Source organism: Nerophis lumbriciformis, linkage group LG34 (assembly GCF_033978685.3).
Source record: "Nerophis lumbriciformis linkage group LG34, RoL_Nlum_v2.1, whole genome shotgun sequence".
NCBI classification, from domain to species: domain Eukaryota; kingdom Metazoa; phylum Chordata; class Actinopteri; order Syngnathiformes; family Syngnathidae; genus Nerophis; species Nerophis lumbriciformis.
Window position 1 is genome coordinate 20,660,893 of NC_084581.2, and position 13,875 is coordinate 20,674,767.

Below are 13,875 nucleotides of genomic sequence, written 5' to 3' on the forward strand. Positions count from 1 at the left end.
GGGCAGCAGCGGCGCCGCGCCCGGGAATCATTTTTGGTGATTTAACCCCCAATTCCAACCCTTGATGCTGAGTGCCAAGCAGGGAAGAATGCTGGTATGAGCTTTTAAACATAACCCGTCAACTGCTGCCAATCAAATGGTGAATAAGATACTCTTTAGGGTTCATATGTTTGTAAATCTGACTGTGATGAAGTCAGTGCCTCACCAGCCATCAACCTCACCGCACGTCACTGATTTCTGGTATGCAATAAAATTAATTGGAAAACAAGAGCAGTAGGTTGTCTAGCCCTTGGTGACTTGGATGGCAAAAAAACAGCTTTCCTAATTAAAGATTCTCTTTTAAAAAGAAGGAAAACAGGGCATCAGTGATGCACATAATGAGTAATGTGGGTGAAGTCCAGATTAGTGTATGCAGGAAGTGACGTAACATACTGGTCATCATTGTTCAATGGTCCACCAACGGCTGGATGAACACCACTAAACCGAGTTGGAGTGTCCCCTTGCGCAGGAGAGGCACAAAAAGAGGATTTAGCGAAAGAAGGAAAGAATAGAGAGTGAGGAGGCGACAATAAGCACTTCGAACAAGTTTGGAACTAAGAAGGAAATAGTTTCTTCTTGGCTTCAAAGTTGTACAAACAATAAAAAAAATGACATTTTGAAGCAGAACAAAATCAGCAGTTGTACAGAACTGTGTTATATCTGAAAAGCGTAATACTGTACAGCTGCCTTTAAAAGCAGCTCTTTATCACATGATGGGATTCTTTAAAAAGCCAAACTTTTTAAATGAACAACACGAGACAATAAAAGGAGCAAAGTGTGAGGTGAAGAGCCATAAAAGTCTTTTAAACGACCATCCATAAAACCAGCAATAAGAGAAGAGCTGAATTAGAAAGAACGACTAATATAGGTTTGATTAGGTCACTAATTAGTTGTAATTTCAAACTGCAATGCATGAAAAAATGCGGTGATAAACAGGAAAATGTCCTATTCAGTTCTCAGTCACACTGTGGCTTGCAGGATGTTAAGTGAAAGTGACAGTGATGTCAAAATAAATGAGAATTAGCTGCTAATTGCGGCCCAGTGGGCGTTTTTGTGCCGCCTTCGCTGAGGCATCCTCATCTTCCTCACCTCCTTACTGCACATTTGTGTATGGGCGTCGCTTTTGTCACAAATAGGACACAAAGACAAAAACAGCGAGTGGTATTAATGTGTTTGTCACACAGATCCAGAAATGTTTCCACTTGCCTTGTTTTTCTCTCTTATTTTGTTTTTGTATTGATCGCTTGGAAAAAAAAAAGCTTCAATCAAATCTTTGTGGATCGAAAATGCTGCAAAAGCATCGAGTTCATGTACAGGTGAAGAGTCCTCCAGGTGCACTCAGCCAGCAGACGCATACGGTATGGAAGATGATGATGCTCTTTACGGCGTGGCGCAGTGGGAGAGTAGCCGTGCGCAACCCGAGGGTCCCTGGTTCAATCCCCACCTAGTACCAACCTCGTCATGTCCGTTGTGTCCTGAGCAAGACACTTCACCCTTGCTCCTGATGGGTGCTGGTTAGCGCCTTGCATGGCAGCTCCCTCCATCAGTGTGTGAATGTGTGTGTGAATGGGTAAATGTGGAAGTAGTGTCAAAGCGCTTTGAGTACCTTGAAGGTAGAAAAGCGCTATACAAGTACAACCCATTTATCATTTATTTATTGAGTCTTCTTAATGGTCTTGACCGAGTTACTGCATGCTGTGCAACTCAGCGTTCTTATCATTATTTATTTGTCCTCTTGGGTGAATTAAAAAAATTTGTTTTTTTAATAAAAACAGAAAATTAAAGTATAAACATTTTTACCTATAATATTACTACGAAAAATAAACACAGAAATAACCAATAAAAACAATGAATGACAAAGATGAAAAACAATAATAAATTCATTACTTAGGGAGCCACTAAAATGTGATCATTAATAATTAAATAAGAAAAAAACATTGCATTTAATTTTTTCTAATATATAATTCACACAACTCAAAACCTGCATACCCAAATATTAATTATATTTATAAAATGTGTCATATTTATAATTATGAGATATTTAGATTATGAGATCTAATAAAATCCAGCAACAGCTATATTGTAACTTCTTTTTAATTTTTTTGTAAAGCAAAATATTACAAACACTTTTCAGTATACCTTATATTCCATCCATTTCCTACCGCTTTGATACACAAATTTAAAAAATGTTTTTGATACAACTCGAAGGGCAGTGAGACCATGTCCACTTGTGATATCAATGGGGCCTTTATCCTCTCGAGGTAATTCCCTTGGTTGGATAAAAGGACTGACACACACCATAGAATAGCTGACACACACCCACTGGTACACAAAATGAGGGAGTTCAGCACTTTTCACCACAGTTTTACGTCTTTCTCATTCCGTCTGATCAAGATAAAGCGTGGTTATCTGGGAGGCTGAAAGCAATCACTCGCTTGGCACTCCAATCTATCCCAGCCATTGCGAAAAGTCCCCAACAATTCTTGGAGTCAGTCTTATTAGGCTGATAGTTTTTCCAGGTGTAGGAAAAGTCACCTGGCTCTTTTCTTTATTCTGATACCAGCACACCAAGGAACTGAGCTTTGGAGTGTTCTGTCGACCTGACTTCCATTAAAGTCAGGTCGACATTACAAGGACGATACTCCCAGAGATGAGTGCCATGTACACAACTCGCTGCCTAAAGCGAGTACACAACATCCTGAAGGACAGATACCACCCAGCACATGGCCTCTTCAACCTGCTACCCTCTGGAAGGAGGTATAGATCGATTCGCGCCAGGACCACCAGAATGTCTCACAGTCTGTATCCCCAGGCTGTGAGACTGCTAAATGAACAGCCTGCCCCTTTGCTGCCCCGGACCATCTTATTACCTCACTCTTCACCACCTCAATAATTGTGCTCTAGACATTGCATTGCTGCAACATCAACGTAACACCAATTAGACATCTGACTGTTCCCAACCCCACGTCAGTCTTATCGCGATCTTCCTGACAATGCTAAAATGCTAAAATGTAATCTATTGTCAACCTGCACATCAATGCAGTTTCTATGCCGCTGGACAAAGCTCAAATAAAATCTTGTTGTTCATGTATGACTTAAGTGTTATTATGACAATGACAATAAAGGAATTGTTTGATTGATTGATTGATTGATTGATTAATACTAATTAAAGGGGAACATTATCACCAGACCTATGTAAGCGTCAATATATACCTTGATGTTGCAGAAAAAAGACCATATTTTTTTTTAACCGATTTCCGAACTCTAAATGGGTGAATTTTGGCGAATTAAACGCCTTTCTATTATTCGCTCTCAGAGCGATGACGTCACAACGTGACGTCACATCGGGAAGCAATCTGCCATTTTCTCAAACACCGAGTCAAATCAGCTCTGTTATTTTCCGTATTTTCGACTGTTTTCCGTACCTTGGAGACATCATGCCTCGTCGGTGTGTTGTCGGAGGGTGTAACAACACGAACAGGGACGGATTCAAGTTGCACCAGTGGCCAAAAGATGCGAAAGTGGCAAGAAATTGGACGTTTGTTCTGCACACTTTACCGACGAAAGCTATGCTACGACAGAGATGGCAAGAATGTGTGGATATCCTGCGACACTCAAAGCAGATGCATTTCCAACGATAAAGTCAAAGAAATCTGCCGCCAGACCCCCATTGAATCTGCCGGAGTGTGTGAGCAATTCAGGGACAAAGGACCTCGGTAGCACGGCAAGCAATGGCGGCAGTTTGATCCCGCAGACGAGCGAGCTAAACCCCCTGGATGTCTTGGCTCACACCGTCCCTTATGCCACCAAAGATGATCAAGAGAAGAATATCGACCCTATAGCTTCCCTGGCCTGCTGACATCAACTCCAAAACTGGACAGATCAGCTTTCAGGAAAAGAGAGCGGATGAGGGTATGTCTACAGAATTTATTAATTGATGAAAATTGGGCTGTCTGCACTCTCAAAGTGCATGTTGTTGCCAAATGTATTTCATATGCTGTAAACCTAGTTCATAGTTGTTAGTTTCCTTTAAGGCCAAACAAACACATACCAATCGTTGTTTAGAAGGCGATCGCCAAATTCGTCCTCGCTTTCTCCCGTGTCGCTTGGCGTAATCTGTTGAATCGCTTAAGCCGCTGAAATCCGAGTCTGAATCCGAGCTAATGTCGCTATAGCTTGTGTTCTATGCGCCATGTTTGTTTGTGTTGGCATCACTATGTGATGTCACAGGAAAATGGACGGGTGTATATAACGATGGTTATAATCAGGCACTTTGAAGTTTTTTTTAGGGATATTGCGTGATGGGTAAAATTTTGAAAAAAACTTCGAAAAATAAAATAAGCCACTGGGAACTGATTTTTAATGGTTTTAACCCTTCTGAAATTGTGATAATGTTCCCCTTTAATAGATGACTGCACAGTAACTGCAGCTGAGAATTGTTAAAAAGTGAGTGCATTTGACATCATTCAAATTCAGCAAAAAAAAAAAGAAGATATTTACATGCTCCCTGTGGCTGAGCTGCTGTCTGTAGGCAGCGAGCCGTTGGACCTCTCCATCCGAGCCAACCTGAGAGACAAACATCATCACTCAACTTGGAATCCAATGTCACACATTCATCATCTCCAACAAGCTATTCCAGGAGGTGTTTTTGGCGCCCCCTACGGGGTTTGGTCAAAATACTTTGGAAGACGTGCGAGGCATAGATTGAGTCACTTTTACACATGTCAGTCCTCCAAAGGTGGAGGCTGAACAGTGGAGGCTAAAAAAGCTCAAGTTACAGAGAGTGTTTTGTAGAGCGCCTTGAGCAGTGTGTGAGAAATTACAGGTTAAACCAACTTATAGGGTTCAATAACAGCACAGGCAAAATTTCAAAAAAGAAAGAGAACTGGTTTCATACAGTACATGTGACAGTAGAATACGTAGTCACAGTCACTCTACCGATAAAGAATGTCACTTTTGTTTTGTTTAGTTAACTTTGCAACTTTAACCTCCATTATATACCCGTGCGGGGAGACTTTTCTGGAAGGAGCGCGCCAAAGAAAAAGAAAATGACAATGAAAAGTGAGGTGAAATTAGGCATTGTGAAATGCTCAATGGAGTTGGCTGCATGCCAGGTCCAACCCGCTCTAACACACCTTGACCATCATCGAGGATAAACAATGGTATCTTTAAACATGTGATATGATCTTCTATTATGAAATTGACAGTGATAAGTAAGCAGCATAGTGGTGTCATTATTTAGACTCCCTTCTCTCAATAAGCCTGTTTCTGGCTTCTTGCAACGCAAGACAACCACAGGATCCACTTTTTTAATACGGTTTCTTTTAATTCTTATAGTGAATCTTTTCATTCATTCATTTTCTATACCGCTTGTCCTCATTGGGGTCAAGGGCAAGCTGGAGCCTATCCCAGCTAACTACGGGGTACGCAGATCTCCTGATTGTGCTAACCACTAAGCCACCATGCAGCCTACTGTATATGATCCTTTTTATTACAGTAGTTTGTATGTCCTTCATGTATTTTGTGTTCCGTGCAAGTGACTTAGTAGTTAATTTAGTTCCCACTCAGACTATAACTCAACGCCCTGAAAACCACATGTATTACTGGTATTCTTCTAAAAGAAAGACACAAATAATCCAAAGTCAATAGCAAATATCCATGAAACCCTTTTTCTTTTATCCCGTTTCACCCTGTTTCTCGATTATATCTCGACTTTAAGACCATAATTGTAATTATTTCAAATTCTGAGGGTCCACTGTAATGTTGTCTTAAAAATATTCCCATTGAAGGCTTTTTGTGGCCATAAACAAGATTCTGTTTGTGGCCCCCTTTCTTTAATATGACTGGTGCAACACTCGAGGGTTTATGGAACTGACTGCAGCCTAGTGAGTAATAAAATACAGTCTTCTGCCATATATCTCTTTGATGTTTGCAGCTTGTAAAGGTGAATCTGTGGGTGTTATTTCATGTCTACAGGGCTTTTCTATTTATTTTTTTTAAATTCGTAAACATCTTTTTTATGCTAAGAAATTATTATATTGCTAATTTATAATTCCCAATTACCGGTACTGTATTGCTTTTGGCGACCAGAAGTAGATTTAGCAATGGTAGCCTGAGTGACTGCATAAAAGACACAAGCAACAACAACAACAACAACAACAACAACAACAACAACAACAACAACAACAACAACAAAAATATGTATATATATATATATATATATATATACATACACACACATACAGTCAGGCCAACAGTTTGGACACACCTTCTCTTTTCAATGCGTTTTCTTTAAAAAAAAAAAAAAAAATTTACATAGTAGATTGTCACTGAAGGAATCAAAACTATGACACCAGTGAAGTGAAAACCATTTCAGGTGACTACCTCTTGAAGCTCATCGGGAGAATGTCAAGAGTGTGCAAAGCTGTAATCAGAGCAAAGGGTGGCTATTTTGCAGAAACTAGAATATAAAACATGTTTTCAGTTATTTTACCTTTTTTTGTTAAGTACATAACTCCACATGTGTTCATTCATAGTTTTGATGCCTTCAGTGACAATCGACAATGTAAATAGTCATGGAAATAAATAATATGCATTGAATGAAGTGTGTCCAAACTTTTCGCCTGTACTGTGTCATTTTATATGTGTGTGTATATATATATATATATATATATATATATATATATATATATATATATATATATATATATATATATATATATATATATATAAAATATATATATATATATTAATATTATGTAAATATTTTGTATTATTAAAATGTTACACTTTATGTAAAGATTTGTATTTATTATAAATAATCATGTATGAGCAATAAACAAAAAGACTACTGTACATTGACAACTAAAATTTAATTAAATCCAAAATTTTCAATCGTCATGTGTTTATATTTCAGATAATTTACAATGTTTACATGCAAATGTAAAAACATTTTTTTAATAGGTCAAAGGGGAAAGAAAATTGCTCTATACCGTTTATCCGAATGCAGTGAAGCCAATTCAAAACTGCTATGCCGCTTCGGCATTAAAAGTAAATACAACATAATAAATGGGCCAAAACTATGAATAAACAAATGTTCTTTATATTTTGAGAAAAAAGATTTGGCTATATTATAAACTTAAATAGTACCATTGTTTTAGAAATACGGATGTAGAGTTGTCATGCGACGCTAAATTAGCAATTATTACAAAGGTTCTTTTGAATGGATGCTGAACCAAACTAAAATCTTGACTGACAGCTGAATAAAAGTTTATCAGAAACAATTCACTCCTGCATCTGGTTGTGGCCCTAAAGAACTGCATAGTGTGAATATGCCAGGGGCTGGCTCCTTTAATAAATAACACACACACTGTTCTCCATGGTAAAATCAATGTTGACAGAAAATTTGGTTTAGGGCAGAACAAGATAAGTCTTAAATCAAATGTATGGCTTTTTTTGTCATGTAGCACATATATCTATTAATGTTGTTTTGTTTTGTTTTGTACAGCACTTTGTGCTTGCCACTTGCCTGTGCATGAAAAGTACTATATAAGTAATGTTTGATTTGATATCAATAAAGTTTGATTACGATTCAATATAACATCTTTTCTAGCGCAAAGCCAGTTTGTGTGGAAGCCAACTTATGTCACAAATTGGCCTCCTCGGGAAAGTAATCTTGGGATGGATTAGGGATTAATTTAAGGAGCAAGAGATAATTTGTCCAAATGTGAGCCCTGTATCTTGGAATCAATCCCTATTATAGAAGAAACATGTACTGCTGATGTTTGGGATGATTAGGAGCAGCTCACTCACTGTGGAGTTGGCTGGTGGTTTGATGTACCACACAGCAGGGTTATTGGAAGTTTGCGGCTAAAAAAAAACCCCCCCACCCCAGCTGTGTGATGTCATCATGTCACCTCCTAATATACTGGAAATTGATGTTTTTTGCAGGAAAAAACATATGCCATTTATGTCATGCCACAGCATCATCTATTTATGATGTGAAACTGTGGTGCATTTGTTTAAACATCTCTCTGGCAATGATCTACAATGTTTATATCAGTAGAAAATGTTTGCCTCACCCATCTGACAGGATTTGTCTTCGCTCCAATATTAGACAGTTTTACTTTACATTCTATAGTTTAGGTTATTTAAGTCTAAAAATGACATTACATTGATATACAAGTAAAATAATTGTGTAAAATACTACATTAACTTAGAATACATGTTAATGTATCATGGGTGTTGAAATGAGGGCTTCTAATTCAGTTTAATAATTGGTTTGCATTGACTTAGGGGTGTTCAAACTTTTTACACTGAAAATTTGAAGGGTGCATGCACTATTTTTATACATTTTGTACATCAAATATGTTAAAATCAAGCCAATGTAGCTCAAAATATGCCAAGTTATCTGAACAAAACATCCACATGATAGCTTTGTGTAATAGGTGACAAAGCAAATTACTGCAATATATAACAATACATCTCATTAATGAGGAATTACACTGTGCCGAGGACCTAGATGGGTGCAAAATTACAAAATTACACGCTGCATTAACTAACACCACCTTTTTTATCAATTAACCTTGAATAAGTAGCAAAACACAGTAAAAAGTCAACTAAAGTACATTGTGTTCCCTACAGCAACATTTTAATGACGTTTTTGGTTAACAGTGACTCTCAGTTTTATGTAGTTTATTGTAAAATGCTTCTTTGTACCTAAATTCTGTTTCCACTGCAGTTTTCATTGACAGTACATTAAAAGCCCCCAAAAAGTTCAAGAAAATTCCGTCCCATTAAAGCTCTGGCGTCACAGGAGCTACCATATGTGTCATCACTTGTTAACAAAATTAAGGTGCAGTAGATTGCCAAAATAATTTTACACCTCAATGCTACAAGTGTTTGAATTATCATTCATTTTATGACAGTTAAAATGTTTATTAAAACATGCCTGTTTTACGAATGTGACAGCTTGACCCTGGAAGGGACAAATTCTAGTTTCATTACTTCCTATAAGGGAAAACTCTCGACATATGAACAACCCCCATGGCTCCACTGTATTGAGAACGATGTTGTAAGCATATAATTGTGTTCCTTCGTGATTTAAGTGAAGAACGTTTAACAGACTAAAAGATGGGTTCTCAAAATTCAAATGGAAACATGCATTTCTCATTCTCTAAAACAGCAATTCCCAACCACTGCGCCACAGAGTAGTTAATATTTAATCATCCAATTTCACTTAAAAGGTTCAGAAATGACTGCAAGTAATGGATCTGTCCATCTATCCATACCAGCATCATACAGTGACAGGCAGAATAAGTATATGCTCTTAACCAAACTGCCAAACTATTAACTGATTTAAACTATTATACAAACATCGGGTCTGATTCAAATTAAATTGACTTGCTGTCCCAAAGTGTTAACATGTGCTGAATGTTTCCTTACCATTATTGCTATGTTGTCTATTACCATTGTTGGTATGTTCATTATTCCTACATTGTTGATACAAATTATTGTTACAGTGTAATAATTATTGTTACCTGTGGTAATGCCACCATGACACAACATTTGTATTATAATCCTGAAACAAAGTAACAGTGAAACTAAATGTATTAATCACTGAATGGAGGACTGGGGGTGGGATTAAATAAATTATATTCTTCCCACTCCCTTTCAGGCAAAACTGGATCATCATGCTTACATACTGTACATTATATTTTGCATTACAATAATTTATATTATTATGTGCTGTCTACTTTGCACTTTTTTTTATGTCATTGCCTGAAATAAATGGGGGAAAAAAAGAAGAAAAAACCTGCTTTAGATTGCTGGCCATGTACAGTCGCGATCAAAAGTTTACATACACTTGTAAAGAACATAACGTCATGGCTGTCTTGAGTTTCCAATCATTTATACAACTCTTATTTTTTTGTGATAGAGTGATTGGAGCACATAATTGTTGGTCAAAAAAAAAAATCATGAAGTTTGGTTCTTTTATGAATTTATTATGGATCTACTGAAAATGTGACCAAATCTGCTGGGTCAAAAGTATACATACAGCAATGTTAATATTTGGTTACATGTCCCTTGGCAAGTTTCACTGCAATAAGGCGCTTTTGGTAGCCATCCACAAGCTTCTGGTTGAATTTTTGACCACTCCTCTTGACAAAATTGGTGCAGTTCAGCTAAGTGTGTTGGTTTTCTGACATGGACTTGTTTCTTCAGCAATGTCCACACAGATTCACAGGACTTTGGGAAGGCCATTCTAAAACCTTCATTCTAGCCTGATTTAGCCATTCCTTTACCATGTTTGACGTGTGTTTGTGGTCATTGTCCTGTTGGAACACCCAACTGCGCCCAGGACCCAACCGCCGGGCTGATGATTTTAGGTTGTCCTGAAGAATTTGGAGGTAATCCTCCTTTTACATTGTCCCATTTACTCTCTGTAAAGCACCAGTTCCATTGGCAGCAAAACAGGCCCAGAGCATAATACTACCACCCCCATGCTTGATGGTAGGCCTGGTGTTCCTGGGATTAAAGGCCTCACCTTTTCTCCTCAAAACATATTGCTGGGTATTGTGGCCAAACGGCTCAATTTTTGTTTCATCTGACTTCACATGGACAAAGATAAGACCTTCTGGAGGAAAGTTCTGTGGTCAGATGAAACAAAAAAGTATGTGCTCCAATCACTTTATCACCAAAAAATAAGAGATGTAGTTGGTGTCAGAATAATTGTATCTAAGTTATCACAAAACTTTGTGTTGCCATGAGTTCCCGGCGAGAGGACAAAAGCTGTCTTTGATCTTACCAATCAAAAGGCATGTAAAACTCCGCTGTGTACGATGGGAGGAGACAGGAGGGGTTCAGTTTCTTTGATCTATTGTAATCCACAGGAAGATCTTGTCTTGACCTGAGAGCTACAAAGCGGAAAGGAAGCAGGACCTGACGCAAGCTCCAGGCATCTTTTCTTTGAACTGTTTTGTGACCAAGGGCGACGGCTGTTTACGACCCCCCTCCCTTTAGAAACAGCTGATGCTATGTAATCAGGGAAAGTCCAAATAAAAGAGGAGGCGTGGTGGAAGACTGTACAAAGAGTATAGCCCAGACGTTTCTCCTCAATTAGCTAAATCGGTGGGTTGCGAGTTCAAACCAAAGACTATAAAAATGGGACCCATTACCTCCCTGCTTGGCACTCAGCATCAAGGGTTGGAATTGGGGGTTAAATCACCAAAACTTATTCCCGGGCGTGGCCAACGCTGCTGCTCACTGCTCCCCTCACCTCCCAGGGGGTGATCAAGGGTGATGGGTCGAATGCAGAGAATAATTTCGCCACACCTAGTGTGTGTGTGACAATCATTGGTACTTTAACTTTAACTTTAAATTGAATTCTGTCTCTGTTTAATTCCTTGCTTCTTGTCTGTTTAATAGATGTCATCGGGGTTTTGAACCTGACAATTGGAAACTCAAGACAGCCATGACATTATGTTCTTTACAAGTGTATGTAAACTTTTGACCGTGACTGTTGGTGCAGCACTTTAAAGCCACATTTCCACCAAGTGGTAGAGCAAGGAGCACTTTCTTTTTGCACCTTTTAAAACCAATGAGTCAAAGTGAACGCTCGGTGGAAACAACCTTACAGTGTATGCTCGATAGCAGGTCAAACACAAATAAAATGATGGAGGCGGTACCTGCTGGCGTACTGCTCTATCCGGGAATGGGTGTCATCATGGGAGAAGTGAGGTGACTGGGACAGCCTGGAGAGGAATGGCGTAGTGAAGATGAATGAGATTTGGCGGGCAACCAAGACCTTATTAACACAAAACATGCACACACACGTATACACAATCCTCTAGTTCCTTCACAACATCTTCTGACGATCCTACAAAGAGGAATAAGGGAGCAGAATGATCTGTAATGGAGGCTTTTCTGCATGTGAATGTGGTGCTTTAAAGGAGTGAGCCGGCATGTTTGTGTGCAGCCAGTGTGGATGAGTCAGGCAGGCAACATGCAGTTGGTGTCAGGACATAAGGAGGGCAGGGAGGAAGGTGTGTGTGGTTTGTTAAAAAAGGCATTTCGGTCGGTAGGCGATATGTCGTCGCTGGTAGATACTTACTCATACTGTTCCGGACACATGCTGATGAGCGTGACGGGACTGTAAAAGAGTTGTAGGGCATAGTGGGGGGATGGAGATTGGGTTGGGAGGGTACCACACAACATTTCTGGGTCAAATGCACTCAATGATTCAGGAAAATAAGAACACAGCAGGTGATAGACGAGGAGGGCGGGAAAAAAAAGTGTGCAACATATCAATATGTGGACCACCTGAAGAAACCATCAAAGTCAGAGCTGGCCAAATTGTACTGATGTGACCTTTGACACCTCTGGCTTCTGGTGTCATCCTTGCTTCAACAAACATGCTCCTGTTGTGTATTATATTATCTGGTCATTTTGATCATTTCAAAAATTGAGCAACGAAACAACCCAACAGGGGTTGTCACTCTGACCTGTCTAATGGTTAAAGCGGTGGTCAGCAACCCGCGGCTCTCGAGTGGCTAGTGGCTCCCTGGAGCTTTTTAAAACATTTTAAAAGATGGGGGGAAAAATATATTTGTTGTTTTAAGAATGTTTCTGTAGGAGGACAAACATAACACAAACCTTCCAAATTGTTAGAAAGCCCACTGTTTAATATGCTCGTGTTTGTGCTTCACTGATGAGAGTATTTGGCCGGCGCTGTTTTGTCCTACTAATTTTGGCAATCCTTGAACTCATCGCAGTTTGTTTACATGTACAACTTTCTCCGTCGCTGCCACAGAAAGACGTGTTTTATGCCACTCCTTTGTATCATTTTGTCCATCAAACGTTTTATGCTGTGCGTGAATGCACAAAGGTGAGCTTTGTTGATGTTATTGACTTGCGTGGAGTGCTAATAATCCATGCTAACATGCTATTTAGGCTAGCTGTGTGCTAATAATCCATGCTAACATGCTATTTAGGCTAGCTGTGTGTACATATTGCATCATTATATGATATGGGCGGTATAGCTCGTTGGTAGAGCGGCCGTGCCAGCAACTTGAGGGTTGCAGGTTCGATCCCCGCTTCCGCCATCCGAGTCACTGCCGTTGTGTCCTTGGGCAAGACACTTTACCCACCTGCTCCCAGTGCAACCCACACTGGTTTAAATGTAACTTAGATATTGGGTTTCACTATGTAAAGCGCTTTGAGTCGCTTGAGAAAAAGCGTTATATAAATGTAATTCACTTCACTTCACTTCACATTATGCCTCGTTTGTAGGTATATTTGAGTTCATTTAATTTCCTTTACTTATGTCCTCTGTGTATTTAATTTATATTTGCATGTCTCATGACACATTATCTGTATGTAATATTGGCTGCATTTCTGATTGTGTGCCACGTTGTTCCAGACCCCAGCAAACGTTACCCAGCTTGCAAAGATTGTAATAAATCCATTGGAAGAAGACAGCCTGTCCTTTCCTTTAACTTGGGCACACACAGATCTATACAATTGGCAGTTTGGCTACTTAATGTGTTGCCTTCATTAAACTTACATAAGGTTTTAACTTTTTGCGGCTCCAGACAGATATGTTTTTTGTATTTTTGGTCCTATATGGCTCTTTCAATATGTTGGGTTGCCGACCCCTGGGTTAAAGAAATAAGATAGTCTGCCCTTTGAGATCAGCTAAACATTTTTTATTCAAACCAAATAATTCCATCCATCCATTTTCTACCGCTTATTCCCTTTGGGGTCGCGGGGGGCGCTGGAGCCTATCTCAGCTACAATCGGGCGAAAGGCGGGGTACACCCTGGACAAGTCGCCACC

General features: G+C 39.2%; 1 protein-coding gene across 10 annotated transcripts in view; it reads right to left on the reverse strand.

Annotated features, from left to right (window-relative positions):
• The window catches only part of utrn (utrophin), a 430,508-nt gene that overhangs the window by 33,752 nt on the left and 382,881 nt on the right, over window positions 1-13,875 (reverse strand). For 6 of the 10 annotated variants that reach the window (XM_061929658.2, XM_061929657.2, XM_061929665.2 and 3 more), the window contains 3 exons: window positions 12,152-12,190; window positions 11,727-11,792; window positions 4,540-4,605 (listed from right to left, as the gene is read on the reverse strand). The exons of 1 other annotated variant lie outside the window; for it this stretch is intronic. In XM_061929658.2, coding sequence (XP_061785642.2) covers window positions 4,540-4,605; window positions 11,727-11,792; window positions 12,152-12,190 — 171 coding nt within the window. The remainder of the gene's footprint in view (window positions 1-4,539; window positions 4,606-11,726; window positions 11,793-12,151; window positions 12,191-13,875) is intronic. 3 more of the 10 variants (XM_061929659.2, XM_061929662.2, XM_061929663.2) reach the window with 3 other exon arrangements.